General features: G+C 47.0%; 1 protein-coding gene across 2 annotated transcripts in view; it reads left to right on the top strand.

Moving 5' to 3' along the window:
* Nucleotides 1-17,536, top strand: part of LOC308172634 (alpha-2-macroglobulin-like) — a 37,050-nt gene that overhangs the window by 14,557 nt on the left and 4,957 nt on the right. For both annotated transcript variants that reach the window (XM_080547559.1, XM_080547558.1), the window contains exons 15-28: nt 1,600-1,749; nt 2,588-2,752; nt 9,873-9,963; nt 10,076-10,253; nt 11,383-11,608; nt 12,034-12,160; nt 12,888-13,009; nt 13,305-13,359; nt 13,941-14,024; nt 14,338-14,514; nt 14,807-14,882; nt 15,033-15,189; nt 15,564-15,638; nt 17,426-17,536. The exon at nt 17,426-17,536 is cut by the window's right edge and continues 52 nt beyond it. In XM_080547559.1, coding sequence (XP_080403685.1) covers nt 1,600-1,749; nt 2,588-2,752; nt 9,873-9,963; nt 10,076-10,253; nt 11,383-11,608; nt 12,034-12,160; nt 12,888-13,009; nt 13,305-13,359; nt 13,941-14,024; nt 14,338-14,514; nt 14,807-14,882; nt 15,033-15,189; nt 15,564-15,638; nt 17,426-17,536 — 1,794 coding nt within the window. The remainder of the gene's footprint in view (nt 1-1,599; nt 1,750-2,587; nt 2,753-9,872; nt 9,964-10,075; nt 10,254-11,382; nt 11,609-12,033; nt 12,161-12,887; nt 13,010-13,304; nt 13,360-13,940; nt 14,025-14,337; nt 14,515-14,806; nt 14,883-15,032; nt 15,190-15,563; nt 15,639-17,425) is intronic.

Raw genomic sequence — 17,536 nt, 5'->3', positions numbered from 1 at the left:
TCTTGTCTTTGGCTTGGGAGGACTTCTGATTTCAAGACATAAAAGTCTGAATCTATGTCATGGTATTTGATGTACTGTACATGACCACAGATTGCGTAGTTGTAGGTAGGGCTGCAACTAACGATTATTTTGGTAGTCGACTAATCTGTCGATTATTTTTCCGATTAGTCGCGATTAGTCGTGTGGCTTTTCGCTGCGCGTAAATGGCGACGCAGAAGCATAAATCCGGCTTAACTAGCTATCTAACCTAACGTTACGCCAAGCTACAGCTGCTCACAGAGCTAGTTGATTGGCTAGCTAGCATTGCTGGCTAGACTACAGACAGCTCACGTTAGTAGGCTACGCTTGGCGCTGTTTATCTTACAGACAGCTCGCTGGTGGACTCAACATAATTGAAATAGCATTCACTTATCAAGCATCATTCATGATCATCCACCATGACTACCTGGTATTTTAATAGCGACCACCCCTCACTTCATTTTATCTCGCGTTCTCCTGGCTTCAACATGGAAAACCCCTGCTACGTAACGTTACATACAAGCGCCTCTGTCTGTCACACGCGTGCCACAGGGCAAATAAATTAATAGCACAAACGCTCATAGCATGTACAGCCCTGTCCATGAGACGTTGTTTTCCAACATGTAACAGTAAAGCTAACATAAACATTACGACCCTAACAATATAACGTTAGCCAGTTGGCTAACAACGTTAGCTAAAACTTACCCAGCTGATTCTTGCATGGCTCCCGTAAAAACGTTTTTTTTTTTTATACGATTAGTCGACACACAAATTCCACGTCGACGAGTTTTTATAATCGACGTCGTCGATTATGTCGACTAATCGTTTCAGCCCTAGTTGTAGGCATCTAGTGATTTATATGCTCTCAATTTCTCACGGGCCTACACGCTAGGCAATGCAAACTTTTCATACTTTTCACAGGCAGGTAATGGCCAGGTAATGGATTGGAACAATATCTCGTTAACTCCGACCACTCCCCCAGATTTGTTTGTTTAAAGAATAAATATGGGAGTTTAATATTACATTTGTATGGTGCACAAATTGACCAGAATGCAGGGAATTAAGTGTTAAATTCTCAAAATTGTGTCACCCATGCCAGCCCGACAGGCGCACATAACAGGCGCACCCCTGCGCACCCCTGCGCTTTCAGAACGAAATGTCACTTTGGAATTCGGCGTTTGGATGCGAACGACAGACGTCGAATCCTGACGTCTGCCGTGTGAGACCAGGTTGGTGTGTGACGTGTGCATGTGTGTGTATGTCATAGACATAAATATAGGATGTTGTGTACAGTCAAAGTGGTCTCTTTTCATAAAATAAACAGAAAGGGCGTTATGGCAGTGAGCAGTGCTGTTTGTGTGACGTGTGTGTGTGGTGTGTGTGTGTGTGTGTGTGTCTGTGTGTGTGTGTGTGTGTGTGTGTGTCTCTGTGTGTGTGTGTGTGTGTGTGTGTGTGTCTGTGTCTGTGTCTGTGTCTGTGTCTGTGTCTGTGTCTGTGTGTGTGTGTGTGTGTGTGTGTGTGTGTGTCTCTATGTGACGTGGGTGTGTGTGACGTGTGTGTGTGTGTGTGTGTGTGTGTCAGGTCCAGGTCCAGTTCTCTCCCTCCAGGGCCGTCCCGGGGGAGCAGAACACCCTGCAGGTGACGTCTCTGCCCGGGTCCCTCTGTGGCCTCAGCGCTGTGGACCAGAGTGTTCTGATCAAGGAGCCGGGCCAGGAGCTGGACGTTGACAAGGTAACGGAGCCGCGCTGATCAGGGTTCCTACAAGTTTCAACAAGTCAAATTTAAGACCTTTTTAGACCTCTTTGAATATCATTTTTAATTCGCGACATGATTTCTCATGGGGGCAGCGAATTGGTATTTTTGGGGTTCCAGCTTGATTAATTTCCACGTAAATAGATGTGGTCAGACTGATTTCCTTGCAGGACAACCTAATAATTGTTTAGACCTAGCACCTAATTTTTTTGGACCTAATAACTGAAAGTTGGGACCTTTTTAGGCTTTGTAAATCGGTTTGCTGGATTTTAGACTTTAAGGCTTTTTAAGACCAGCGCGGGAACCCTGAGGGAACCCTGAATGGAGCCACGCTGATGGAGAGAACATCAGCAGAGGAGAGAACCAGCCTGCCAGGTCACTGGGCTTGGAGGGGACACCACATTGGTTCATAGAAATGGGTCATTCTCATTTGACTTAGCACCTCCATTTATAACGTTGTTATAGTTTATTATTCTGTTATAGACTCTTGATAGGAAGAACATTAACATTAACTTTAATGAATAAGTAATTATTTGTATAACTTTTTATTGTCATCAGAAGTAATGGAGTTCTTTTTGCGCACCAACAGGTGACATAAACACCAACAGGTGACATAAACACCAACAGGTGACATAAACACCAACAGGTGACATAAACACCAACAGGTGACATAAACACCAACAGGTGACATAAACACCAACAGGTGACATAAACACCAACAGGTGACATAAATGCTCTAAAGGAGCGGGGCGTTAGGAGAAAGACTTCATATTAAATTAATCTGGTAATTCCGTCTCTCTCATCTTTTGTTCCATAGATATTCGATTTGTTACCAGTGACGAAGGCGTCAAGTATTCCAGAATCCCTTGAAGATCCTTTCGAGTGTTTACGGGTGAGACCAAGAAGGACGTCCCCACCACGGATGATCATACGCCCGCGCCCTGGACGTGGTGACAAAAAGGAAGCCTATGAGGTTTTTCGGGTAATTTGTTTCATCTTGTTTTCAACCAATGTATCTTAAAAAGAACATGTATAACTCTTGTAAGAACACATCAGTTTGCTGTTACCCTAATTATTTACTTATTTATTTTCTTGATCAGTGAAGAAGAATTGAGATGTTTGGGATCAAAAGGGTATACAAAATTACTAATTAACTATTATTATTATTATTATTATAATTATAAACACACATATTTAAATATATAGCTGTACTGTATGTCAAATGTGGCGGCAGGACTGAGCTTTAGGCCACATCCACACGGAGACAGAACCGATCTTTTTCTTTTTCATTTTAAAGACGTTTTCCGTAAAAGCACGAAGTCGTCTCAAGAAATATGTGCGTCCAAACGAAAACCACTGAAAATGCTCTAACGCTGCCACGAATTACACCAAAAACAGAGAAGAAGAAAACTCTTGCGATGAACAATCACACTAAGAAGAACAATGGCGGAAAATACAACCAGAGTTAGAAAGGAGACTGTAGTTTATTTCTACTTAAACACACACACATGCATAGATTGTATATGATATGGGCCTGTATATATGCTGTGGGGGAGTGTTGTGGAATGGCTCTTGTGGTCTGACCTGCCCCCTGACTTAAGGCCATAGTGACATCACAGGTGACTGCCCTCTTGACCATCTAGGTAAGGTGATAGGCTATGGCCTGTGACTGTATTTGCATATTGTGATAAATAAGGGTGAGACCCAAGGGGCGGGCTCTTGACCAGCCAGCCCAGCAGAGGAGAACAGACACCAGGCTCCAGTGTTGGTACCGTATATGTATACCCTGTTTTTGTACTTTAATTAAATCGTCTTAAACTCAATAACTGTTCTTTGATTCATAACCAATAAGATAAATACACAACATAAAATTTGTGTGGACTGACGATGAGGTAGAACTGCTGTTTCATGTCACACTTGATAAAAATAAAAAAGCCCCATCAAGATCAATTCAGTTGTTAAGTCTGACGTCAAACGTGACGTTTAGCAATTTCCGGGTCCAAACCAGAAATTCCCTGCACCAGAGTACCAGTGTACTACAGCGGTAGAATGACAGTTCAATCGTTTTTTAGACTGGGATCTATTCATACAACAAGGGACGCAGCACTTTCCTGTTTTTCCCATATTTGTCAGCGTCTTTGAGCCTCGGAAAAGCGCTATATAAATATAATTTATTATTATTATTATTTCTGCGGCATTTCGAAGAGAGCACCTCAGCCAACGTTGGACCCGGAAACACGTCACGACTTAACAACCGAATAGCTTCTGCAGCACGAATGCAACAACCCTGTAAGGCTCCGTTCTATATCGTGGAGCTCCGCCCCATAGGGGAGCTCTGCTCCTATTGGTTTACCCGCTACCTAAAGTAGCCAATGACTGAATTTTTCAATGCCTGCGCCCTCCTTGGGTGCTATATAAAGGGGCGTACATCGCTCCATCATTCTCCCAAAAAGTTCAGCACGGGTTTATATCTGAAGACTGAGAAGGACGACTACTAAGACTGGAGGACCCGCCAGACTTTTCCCTTCAAGATGGATCGTCCGCCGCCTATGGAGAAGTTCCTCCGGGACGCCTGCCGCTGCGACTTCCAAGCAGCGGAGGACACTTTTCAGCGGAGGAGACTTTTCCCTTCAGCGATGGATCGTCCGCCGCCGACCACGAAGAAGTTCCTCCGGGACACCTGCCGCTGCGATTTTCTAGCAGCGGAGGACAAGCAAGAACGGCGTTCTGGGCAGGCACCTCCCCAAGTAGGGATGGTCCCGCCCGCTCAGCCGGCCCTGACATCACGCCGCCCTCACCCAGCTGAGTGGTCGGTGCCGGTGTCAGAATCAGAAAGCTCTGATGAGAGCGAGCGGCAGGTAGAGCACGTGCTCCCCGCCCTCGCCGCCCCATCTCGGTGCGCAGGCGGCGGCAGCGGCGAATAACATCGCCGTGTTTAACGCCGCCATTGCGAAAATCACTGCGAAAGGGAGGTTTCGGCGTGATGCGGCACTGGCTCTACCTCTAAACGACGGAGCCATGCCCCACTCGGCATCCCCAGCCTCCGCCGCTGACCACTGGGAGGGCCCGCTACGGCCCCCCACGGCAGCGTGGCCCGGTTCACGGGCGGAGGGGTCGGTAATGACCCACCACCGGTTTCCTCTTCATGGCTGCTACCTCATAAAGAGGCAAAAGAGGGAAAATCCCCACCTTACTTTTTCAGTAAAGGAGATTTTTTTCCCATGTTATCTACCGGAGCGGAGACCCACCTGCCTTGTCGGAGCGTGGTCCAATCGCTACCGGTTAGAAACAAGGCGGAGACTGGCCCAGCTTACCAGTGTGTGGCCAGCTCTCTGCCTAGCGGTCTAACCCCTATCACAGGGGTTAAACACCCCTGTCTGTAGCCGTATGGAGGGACCGTTATTTACATCAAAAACTCCTCCATGTCTATCAAGACCTGGCCCAGCTCATGAGCGTGCGGCCGGTTTTTTGGTTATCAGGCATAATAAACCTACGTCGATAAAGGGCATTGTTACTCAAAACAAGCACTCTTTACAGACGGCAAACCATCCCTAAGGAGGATTTTCCATGGTATCTACCAGAGCGGAGACCCACCTGCCTTGTCAGAGTGTGGTCGAATCGCTACCGGTTAGAAACAAGGCGGAGACTGGCCCAGCTTACCGGCGTGTGGCCAGCTCTCTGCCTAACGGACTTACCCCTATCACGACACGTAGCGGGTTAAACACCCCTGTATGTAGCCGTATAGAGGGGTCGTTATGTACATCAAAAACCCCTCCATGTCTATCAAGACCTGGCCCAGCTCATGAGCGTGCGGCCGGTTCTTTGATTATCAGGCATAATAAACCTGCGTCAATAAAGAGCATTGTTACACATAACAAACACTCTTTACAGACGGCAGCCCATCCCTTTCGAAATGACCCCACCTTGGGCTGTGCCACCTCCTCGGTGTGCAGCGGAGGCTGGGTTCATACAGAAATTCAAGTTTTTTCTGTCGACTGCACCACAACAGACGGTCCAGCCGCTGTCGTTGCGTTATGCAGAATGACTAGAAGGGACAGGTATTCTGTCGGGCTGGCTAGACAGGACATTGAGGAGGGGATATGCACTACAGTTCATTCAGCCTCCTCCGCCCTTCAGGGGCGTGAGAGAGACTGTTTTTTGTCCTGCCCGATAAAGACACGTGCGCTCCAGGAGGAGATTACGAATCTCCTAACAAAGGGCGCAGTGACATTGGTTCCGAGGGACCAGTGGGACATGAGATGGTACTCCCCGTATTTCCTTGTCCCAAAGAATTCGGGAGACATGAGACCCATACTAGATTTCAGGGTCCTCAACGAGAGAGTGGCGAAACGCCCCTTTCGTAGATACCTGAGGGTCGCGTATTTCGTGTGCCAATCACAGAGTGGCACAGGAAATTCCTACGTTTTGCTTTCCAAGGGAAGGTTTACGAGTACACGCGCCTGCCCTTCGGGTGCACGCTTGCTCCTCGTTTTTTTCTCCAAATGCGTGCAGACAGCACTCGAACCACTGAGGCGAAACGAGATACGCATATTAACATATCTCGACGACCTACTGGTCTTGGCCCAATGCCCAAATCGAGCCATTCGGGACGCAACCTCACTGGTGCAGCACCTCACTCAGCTGGGGTTAGCTGTAAACTGGACAGAGAGTGCTCCGTGGCCGGCTCAACAGTTTTCCTATCTAGGCATTCAGTTGGATACTGCCGAGATGAGGGCCAGTTTATCGGCACCACGGAGAGCGACACTGACGTCAGCTCTCCGGGTGTGTCGAGTGACAAATACAATCACCGCTCTGTCAAGGATGTCCTTACTAGGACTGATGTCTGCAGCCCATAGTGGTCCCCTTAGGCCTGTTACACATGCGCAGACTGCAGAGGCGGTTCGCACGACTGCGACGGGTTCCAGTGAGACGCCGTCGCAAGTTGATTGTAATACAGAGATCGGTCAAAACCGACCTGAGCTACTGGAGAGACCCGCGCGTGCGGAGTCGCCTGAGTTCGCTGAAAGCTCTCCACATTCCAGGTCTGCTCAACGAAGGAGCAGATCTGTTATCACGGGGAGGCCCGAGGGACGACGACTGGAGGTTAGCACCCTCCATTGTGTCGCTGATTTGGGCACGGTTCGGGCAAGCAGAAGTGGTTCTGTTTGCGTCACGGACGAATGCGCAGTGTCACCTTTGGTTCTCCCTGCGCGAACAGGACAACCCGCCATTGGGAGTCGATACATTCGCACACCACCCATGGCCGAGGGTCCTGTTATACGCGTTCCCACCCCTGACATCTATCCTCCCACTGTTGGCACGAGTGAGGTCAGAGAGGCTAGAGTTAATTCTTGTAGCCCCGGACCGTCCCGGAGCCCCGTGGTTTCCGGAACTGATGGAGATGTTGGTAGAGGGCCCATGGCCCATACCTCATCGACAAGATGCACTCTCTCAAGCCGGAGGCTTGGTGAAGGGGCCGCCTATGAGGGGGGGCCCCTCATGGCCTGGTTACTGAGAGGGATTGTTAGAACGCAGGGGTCTGACAGACGCGGTCATTCAGACCATTCAGAGTGCGCGCGCGCAATCCACTGCAAAGGGATATGCGGCACGCTGGCGAGTTTTACACAGTGGTGTGAGGGACAGGACGTTGACCCTGTCTGTTGTCGGGTCGAAACGTTCTTGTGCTTCTTACAGTCGCTGTTGACAAGGGATTGGCGGCGGGAACTATTAAAGTTTACGCGGCTGCCATCTCAGCTTGTCATGAGGGTTTTGCGACAACGACACTGGTTTTTCAGTCATTCGCTGGTTTAGCGTTTTTTGACTGGAGTGTGTAGGCTTAGACGCCCTCATAGGACTCTAATGCCAAAATGGGACCTGTCGATTGTGCTAGAGGCGCTGTGCGTGCCCCCATTCGAACCCATTGTCACTGTGTCGTTGCGTTTTATTGTCTCTCAAGACGAGTCTACTCCTCGCCTTGACTACGGCTGAGCGAGTGAGTGATTTGTGCGCTCTCTCGTCACGGGCAGATTGTTTGATCATATCTGATGACGAAACAAAAGCTGTATTACGCCCTAACCCGGATTTTATCCCTACGGTAATCGTGGGTTTAGGGTTCAGAGCTGTGCTCTGAGCGCCTTTTTTCCCTCCTCCTCACGACGGAGAGAGGGAGAGGCGTTTTACATTGTATTGTCCGGTGCGCGCGTTGGCACAATATGTGAAGCGCGAGGCAGGACTGAGATCTTCTCCCCGGCTTCTGATCTGCTATGGCGGACAGAAAGCCGGGACACCACTCTCGAAGCAGAGGCTGTCCCTTTGGATTTGCGAGGCGAATCGAAGGGGCAGCCCGTGCCGACTGGCATTCGGGCTCATTCCACCAGGGGCATGGCCGCATCAGTGGCCATTCTCAGGGGAGTGGGAGTGGAGGAGATATGTGTGGCGGCGTCTTGGTCGTCGCCATCACTTTTTACACGGTGTTACTTGAAGATATTTCTTCCTCATCCTTTTCTCATTCTGTCCTCAGTTTTGCTGATGACTGATGTAGTGGGGAAGGCACTTGGATTACCCTGGTCATGGGATTCTATTCAAGTGCTGTCAGGATGAATACGGATGTGCCTGGGGAAGGGACCCTCCTCCAGGACATGTTCCGTTAGATCAACAACCCTACGTGCTCACGTAAGGGTTAGGTCAGTGATATTCTTCCTCAATCCTTCTCATTCTGTCCTCAGTTTGCTGATGACTGATGTTGTGGGAAGGGCACTTGGATTACCCTGGTCATGGGGATTCTATTCAAGTGCTGTCAGGATGAATACGGATGTGCCTGGGGAGGGGACCCTCCTCCAGGACATGTCTGTTAGATCAACAACCCAACGTAAGGGTTGGGTAAGTGATATTCTTCCTCATCCTTTTCTCATTCTGTCCTCAGTTTGCTGAGGACTGATGTAGTGGGGATGGCACTTGGATTACCCTGGTTGGGGATGCTATTCAAGTGCTGTCAGGATGATTACGGATGTGCCTGGGGAGGGGACCCTCCTCCAGGACATGTTCCGTTAGATCTACAACCCTGCGTGCTCACGTAAGGGCTAGATCAGTGGAGCAGACTCGGTGTGGGTTGGGCCAACTTTTTAAGGTTGTCTTGAACCAACATCAGTGGTCAGCTCCGGGTGCCGCTGAGATTGTTTTCGGATTAATAGTCTCAGTGGGGGTACATTTGGCCTCGCTCGCTCCGCCTAAACCAATAGGAGCAGAGCTCCCCTATGGGGCGGAGCTCCACGATATAGAACGATAGTTATGGAGATAGACTCCAGTTCTATGAGTGGAGCGGAGCCCCATAGGGCTGCTGGCCCACTTCGACTCGTTCAAACCCGGCTGTTTTGTATGTTTGGGAGAATGATGGAGCGATGTACGCCCCTTTATATAGCACCCAAGGCGGGCGCAGGCATTGAAAAATTCACTCATTGGCTACTTTAGGTAGCGGGTAAACCAATAGGAGCAGAGCTCCCCTATGGGGCTCCGCTCCACTCATAGAACTGGAGTCTATCTCCATAACTATCGTTGTTGTTGTTGTTGTTGTTGTTGTTGTTGTTGTGGTTGTTGTTGTTGGCTGAGTTAGCGCATGCGGGTTAAGGGAGAGGTGGGGTTATGGCGTCATCGGTTTCAGGATGTGTATGGCTCGTAAAGACGTAACTGCAAGGGTGGCGTCTTCAGATTTGTCCACTCTGGGACCCGGTTTTTAAAAATTGCGTATTCAGGCTCCCAGAGCGCGATTCCGTGTGGACGAAACGTCCATACGATAAAAAAAACTTTGGCAGATATATCCAAATTCGTCTCTGTGTGGACAAGGCTTTAGATTTCCGTTGTCTATTACAGCACCACCTAGAGGCCATTTATGGTTTTGGAGGACAGGGGGGGGGACATAAACTTCGATATGGCCAAATACAAAGTGTTTCACCAATCGGTTCTTCCGATATATATGGCAAACAGCATATCCTGACAAGGATTTCAACATTAGTACTTGAACCTCTAATAAACATTAGACTAAACGTTTAAACTCTCATTCATGTAGTAATGTGTGCTTTATTACTGTTTGAATTTCATTTCTCAAGAACATGGGAATGAAGATGGCAACTAATTTGGTTACCAGAACACCTTCATGTCTACTGTATAGAGGGAAAGAGTATCATCATGGGCTAAAACGTAAGTTTTACTCTCACCATTGCCACCTGTTATGTAACCAGATGAGATTCAAGATGTCAGTTTGTTATGCTAATATATGTAATTATGCTTAATATATGTAATGATGTTACAGACCATAGACGTATGTATAGTTCGCCTAATCGCGGAGGCTGGGGCTTACGGACAGGAGAATGGGGAGGAGGAGGAGGAGGAGGAGGAGCAGGAGCAGGAGGAGCAGGAGAACCACCACCCATAGAGACAGTCCGTACGTTCTTCCCTGAGACATGGATATGGGAGCTTGTAGAAGTGGGGTATGTAGACTAACTAACCTTGTAGAAGTGGGGTATGTAGCCTAACTAACCTTGTAGAAGTGGGGTATGTAGCCTACTAACCTTGTAGAAGTGGGGTATGTAGCCTAACCAACCTTGTAGAAGTGGGGTATGTATAAGGCGAGAAGAGCTGCGCAGATTCCAGTTGTGTATTTGCCGTCATCAGTGGTCCTGTATGACCTGATGTGTTTGTCTCTAGAGAGTCAACCTCTGTATCACATGATGTGTTTGTCCCTAGAGAGTCAACCTCTGTATCACATGATGTGTTTGTCTCTAGAGAGTCAACCTCTGTACCACATGGTGTGTTTGTCTAGACTCTAGAGCAGGGGTCCCCAAACTTTTTTCTGTGAGGGCCACATCATTTTTCCTTTCTGTGATGGGGGGCCTGGGTTGGTCTCTAACACAAAATAATATGGAACGGAGTGGAATGGAGGCGGTTGCGCAAAGCAATTGCGCGCAGGAGAGCACTGGTGGATGCAAACAAAGTCTAAACAGTTGAATTTGGATGGAATTTATACCTATAGTGATATGTCAATGAAATATAATCAGTTTTACAGTCTGATACTTGAGGGAGGACCCTCATCATACACGGGGGGACCCATGAAGCAGGGCTGTCTGGGGGTCCTTAAACGAGCATCAAACACTTAATTTCTTGCATTCTGGTGAATTTAGATGCAATTTGTGCCCTTTCTGCATCAATTTATGGTGGAAATGTCATTATTTATGTAAAGGAAAACACAATATTCAGGCACCAGATGACCATTCAAAATGTAATGTAATATAATGCAATATAAGGCTCTCAGGCATTCTGTACTTTCAAATATGTATTCTCCTTGAGCAGTCAACATCAACTATCAGCTATTTCGCTAGCAAACACGAAAGCTAACTTATTTGCGAAACAGCGCCCCCGCCACCACGTCGGTGCAATGCCGCAATTGCAGTTAGAAATTACACGTTGTTCAAAGGGCCGGTCCAAGTGTGGGGGTGGGCTGTGTTCGGCCCGCGGGCCGTAGTTTGGGGACCCCTGCTCTAGAGAGTCAACCTCTGTACCACATGATGTGTTTGTCTCTAGAGAGTCAACCTCTGTATGTCCTGATGTGTTTGTTTCTAGAGAGTCAGGCTCAGCCGACGTGCCCCTCACTGTCCCAGACACCATCACCACCTGGCAGACGGAGGCGTTCTGCCTGTCCCCCGAGGGCTTTGGTCTGGCTCCTCCCACGGAGCTCACCGTCTTCCAGCCCTTCTTCCTGGAGCTCACCCTGCCCTTCTCCATCATCCGGGGCGAGCACTTTGAGCTGAAGGCCACGGTCTTCAACTACCTGCCCAAGTGCATCATGGTACTGTTTAGCACGGCGTCCTGGGTGGAGGAGCTCTGTGTTGTGTTTACATTGTGTTGACTCTTGTACCTTTGATACGTAATAGTGTGATATACACGTTTCATTGTTTTAATTCAAGACGAATGTTTATACCTCAACAATGTCGGTGATTTTTAAAAGCGTTGAGAAAAAAAAGGTTCATTAAACTACTGTAGCTGACGATACTACATCATACACACACGGTTGTCTAGAGAGTTAAGAAGGAATACTGCGATATTTCTGTACTGTTGCAGATAGTCTAGTTAGCTAGTTAAATTCGACTAACAATTGGCCATTAAGGCTGGTTTTACAGGGTTCATGTTCAGTTAATTCCAAAGAAGTTTGTTGTCTCATTGTTCATTTGGAGTAATTCTCCACATTGTCTTACGGGTGGTCTTCCCTGGCAGGTGTCTGTGACGCCCGCCCCTTCCTTAGACTACACTCTCACACCCGTGTCAGGGCTCCACTACTCTTCCTGCCTGTGCGCCAGTGGAAGAAAGACCTTCAGCTGGACCTTAGCTGCCTCCGCCCTGGGTGAGTCTCCAGCCGCCATCCCACCTTCATCCTGCACAGTAATAGTAATAATAATAATAATAATAATAATAATAATAATAATAATAATAATAATAATAATAATAATAATAATAATAATAGCAAAATAGTAATAATAATAATAATAGTAATAATAATAATAATAATAGCAAAATAGTAATAATAATAACAATACTATTGTTATTATTATTACTATTTTGCTATTATTATTACTATTATTATTATTATTACTATTATTATTACTACTATTTAATAGTAGTAATAATAATAGTAATAATAATAATAGTAATAATAATAGCAAAATAGTAATAATAATAAAAATAGTAGTAATAATAATAATAATAATAGCAAAATAGTAATAATAATAAAAAATAGTAGTAATAATAATAATAATAGTAATAGTAATAATAATAATAATAATAATAATAATAATAATAATTAATTCTTTTCCGAGGCTCAAAGACGCTGACAAAAAACAGAAAACACAGAAACAACAAGCAACAGATAACATGAGCACATAGAACACAGAGTTAACGAACGGGGAACAATTAACACAGCAATATACAGTATGTGCAGAGGAGGGTATTGTAATCATCAGTAGTGCAAAGGTCATACATAGAGTGATCACATTAACCAGGCATGTGCAGCCATCCCAGTGTTGTTGTTGTCATGGTAACGAGAGATTGACTCTGTGTGTGAACGTGTGTAGGGGTTCTGAACGTGACTGTGAGCGCAGAGGCTGTGGTGTCACATGTCGCCTGTGACAATGAGATCGTGAGCGTACCGGACAGAGGTCGCATCGACGTAGTCACGCGCCCTCTGGTGGTGAAGGTAGGTACTACAGGTGTAGTGAAATAAACTCAACAGAGCAAACTTAAAAGAGACTCTTGATTTGTGTGTTATAATAACACATCTGCAGTTAATTAACTGTATCAATAAAGATGAATATCACTGGCTATATTGGTCCTGTTTTAGTCGCTAGTTGAAAGTGTAACTGGTCTCTCTCTCTTTCTCTCTCTCTCTCTTTCTCTCTCTCTCTCTTTCTTTCTCTCTCTCTTTCTTTCTCTCTCTCTCTCTCTCTCTCTCTCTCTCTCTCTCTCTCTCTCTCTCTCTCTCTCTCTCTCAGGCTGAAGGGACTGAGCAGACCAACACCCACAGCTGGTTGATGTGTCCAACTGATGGTCAGTGTTTAAATGTATTTTTTTTTCTCTTTTTTTTCAGATTTTATCCCTTTTTCACCCAATTTGGTATCCAATTGCACCCAACCTAGCATCCAATTATCCCCTGCCTATTGCGTAGGATCCGCCGCACGACCCCGTGGCCGGCAGCCCCAGAGGAGATCGCCAGGCAGACTGGTGCTGTTACTCCAGCACCAGACGGGGGCGGTGTTGCGCGGCTCCCTGTGAGCCCCGGCCATATCCGGGTCTGGCGAGACCGGGATTCGATCCCTGTCCCCGGTGGGCAGCTTGCACTAGAGGCTAATGCTTAGACCGTTGCGCCACCGCGGGGCTCAGTGTTTAAATGTTTTAATGTACACATAGGAACAGGGATACATGGGAAACTTGGTGTGCATCTATCTATCTATATATCTATCTATCTATCTAATCTCTCTTGGCTGTGCCCCTGGTAAATACTGTATGTCTGTCCTTCCCGCCCTGGTTGTAACCCCGGTAACGATGTCTGTCCTTCCCGCCCTGGTTGTAACCCTGGTTACAATGTCTCTCCTTCCCTCTCTGTGGTGACTCTCTCTTCCTGTTTCCAGGTGAAGCTCTGACAGAGGAGGTGGAGCTTCAACTCCCCAAGGTTGTGATTGATGGATCTGCCAGAGCTTCCGTGTCAGTCCTGGGTAAAACAAACTGCCAGATGTTTGGTTTAGAGATGGTAAAACAAACTGCCAGATGTTTGGTTTAGAGATGGTAAAACAAACTGCCAGATGTTTGGTTTAGAGATGGTAAAACAAACTGCCAGATGTTCTAGTGTTCTAGTGTTAGACACCAGGTCTCCAGGCTGTTCTAGTGTTAGACACCAGGTCTCCAGGCTGTTCTAGTGTTAGACACCAGGTCTCCAGGCTGTTCTAGTGTTAGACACCAGGTCTCCAGGCTGTGCTAGTGTTAGACACCAGGTCTCCAGGGGGTCTCATGTGTCGTGTTCCTCACTAGGAGACATCCTGGGCCGGGCCCTCCAGAACCTGGACGGGATGCTGCAGATGCCGTATGGGTGTGGAGAGCAGAACATGGCGCTCCTGGCCCCCAACATCTACATCCTGGAGTACCTGAGGGACACGCAGCAGCTCACTGCAGCCATCAAGGACAAGGCCACCCGCTTCCTGACTGGCGGTGAGAGGCCGCTACGCTAATGTAGCCTAGCTAGAATGTTAGCCTAGCATAGACACTCCTTCTGGCTAGTGGTGAGAGTCTGCAACGCTAATGTAGCCCATGTAGAATGTTAGCATAGCATAGACACTCGATCCTTCTGGCTAGTGGTGAGAGGCCGCAACACTAACGGTTCCTACAGTTGAGATGTTTCAGCTACATTATTTTCAAATGTAGCTTCTAGAATGTTCTAGAATGTTAGCGACAGCATAGACACTCCCTCATCTGTGGAAATGTGGTTCGCCCTAAAACACAGGTTACCAGCGGCAGTTGAACTACAAGCATCGCGACGGCGCCTTCAGCACGTTTGGACAAGGCTCTGGTAACACTTGGTGAGAACGTTGACGGCAGCATGTTCTGCACGTGAAGTGAAGTGACACACGATCGCTGAGTTGTGTCCTTGTCATTTATAATAGCTAATAATAATACGGTATTGTTATTAAAGACAGATCATTGAAATGCAGATTTCTTCTCTTCCTCAGGCTGACTGCTTTCGTCTTCAGATGTCTGGGCAGAGCGAGGTCGTTCATCTACGTCGACCCGGCGACAACAAAGGAATCCAGAGTCTGGTTGGAGAAAAGGCAAAAACCAGACGGCTGTTTCCAGAGCATGGGGAAGCTCTTCAATAACAGAATGAAGGTACTAGAAGGTTCTAGGAGTCGTATTTCTACTGCTCAGCTAAAGCCCAGGCGTCAGCTTGGGGGATCTAACACAGGTCTCCGGGCATCAGGCAAGGCTACTTGTGTGAGCATGGTTCATACAACCACTTCGTTAGCTTGGGGGATCTAACACAGGTCTCCGGGCATCAGGCAAGGCTACTTGTGTGAGCGTGGTTCAGACAACCACTTCGTTAGCTTGGGGGATCTAACACAGGTCTCCGGGTATCAGGCAAGGCTACTTGTGTGAGCATGGTTCAGACAACCACTTCCTGTATCCAGTGAGCGTGGTTCAGACAACCACTTCCTGTATCCAGTACTGTGGTCAAGGTGTGATGACATCATCCTGTTCTACAGGGAGGGGTGACTGATGACGTGACGCTGACGGCCTACATCACTGCTTCAATGCTGGAGCTGAACACCTCAGTGTCGGTAAGTTAACTCTCTGGACAAGTCCTTTGTGACACGTTGACGTTCTAGTGTTCTAGTGTTTTGGTCGGCATGTCGGCAACCAGTCAAAATGTTCAGACTTTTCTTTTGAAACACGGAAATACTAATATTTCAACGTTGTTGAGAATCACAACATAAACTCACTAGTCAAGCCAAAATATTGCAACTACGCAATGGATTCGGTGAGTAATCCCCCCACTGCTACCTAGTTAACTACAACACTACTTTACATTGTTAGCAGGCTCACAAAACAAGCTGTGTCAGTTGACTAGCGACGTGTGTCATTGATTTTCAACAACGCTGAAATGTGTTCACGTTTTTCGAAAGAAAAGTCAGGTCATTACATCAGATCTCGATATGAGGACCAAAAACTTGAACGTGTCTCTGGACAAGTGGTTTAGCTGCTAACACAGCTTGTTTTGTGAGCCTGCTAACAATGTAAAGTAGTGTTATAGTTAACTAGGTAGCAGTGGGGATTACGCACTGAATCCATTGCGTTGTTGCAGTATTTTGGCTTGACTAGCGAGTCTGTGTTGTGATTCTCAACAACGTTGAAAAGTACTTCTGTGTTTCAAAATAAAAGTCTGAACATTTTGATTGGTTGCTGATATGCGGACCAAAAACTAGAACATGTCACACATAGTAATGGTACCGGCTGGTAGATATTGTGTTTATCTGTGTATAGTAGCAAGTCCTTCTAGGGTGTTCTATCTCCTGTGTTTCTCTGTGTATCGTAGCATGTCCTTCTAGGGTGTTCTATCTCAAAAGTCAAAAGTCACTTTATTGTCCCATCACTGGGAAATGTGTATTGGGCTTACACCCCACAGCAGCCAACAAAGAGCAACAGACAATACAGAATGTTAACACACAAACAGAAGGCAGTCCTGATTAAAACAAGAGTGGAAATAAAACGACAAGCAAGATATGTTCACATTCATCTGGTGCAGTTTAAAAGTTTAACAGAAACGGGAATAAAATAATTTTAAAATCGATTTAATCTAGAGCGGGGGACTCTGAACCTCCTCCCAGAGGGCAGCAGTTCATACTCTGCATGTAGGACATGGGAGGGATTCATGAGAATTCTATTAGCCTGTCTGAGAGTAGCCTGTTCAAAAATAGACTGCAGGGATGAGTGGTCTTTCACCCCTATGATCTTCCATGCAGTCTGTATCAGTCGGACCAGTTTGGACCTTAGTTGTACAGATAGGTTACCAAACCAGGATGTAATGCCGTATCTGATGAGACTCTCTAAGACAGACTGGTAGAAGAGTAGCATACATTTTTGGTCAACACCATGAACTCTAAGGCGGCGTAGGAAGTGTAGTCGTTGTTGTAATCTGCTACAAAGGCTGTCTACATGAGTGCTCCAGGTGAGTGAGTTGTCAATGAAAACCCCAAGATACTTGTAAGAGGCGGCCTGCGAGATGGATTGTTTGTGGATGACCACAGGCCTGTGGTCCCCAACACCTCTGGGGTCGAACACCATCTCCTCAGTCTTCTTAACATTTAAAACCAGGCAGTTAACATCACACCATTTAACAAACCTCTGGATTTCAGAATAATAGTCAATTAGGTCACTGTCCTTTTTAATTAAAGCAAGGATGGCAGTGTCATCCGAATATTTTATGATGCGATTGCTAGGGTAGGTGCTTCTGCACTCGTTTGTGTATAAAGTAAAGAGCACAGGGGAACTGACTACACCCTGTGGAGCACCAGTGCTTATGGTTCTGGGTTCCGAAAGAGTCCTGTGTTTCTCTGTGGTGCTGTAGGATCCTGTGGTGAACAACAGCCTGTCTTGCCTGAGGGGGTCCGTCAGTAACCTGAGCAACACCTACACCACAGCTCTGCTGGCCTACACCTTCACTCTGGCAGGGGACATG

Source organism: Nansenia antarctica (assembly GCF_963989245.1).
Source record: "Nansenia antarctica genome assembly, chromosome: 17".
Taxonomy (NCBI): Eukaryota; Metazoa; Chordata; class Actinopteri; order Argentiniformes; family Microstomatidae; genus Nansenia; species Nansenia antarctica.
This window is presented reverse-complemented; position numbering and strand designations above follow the sequence as displayed.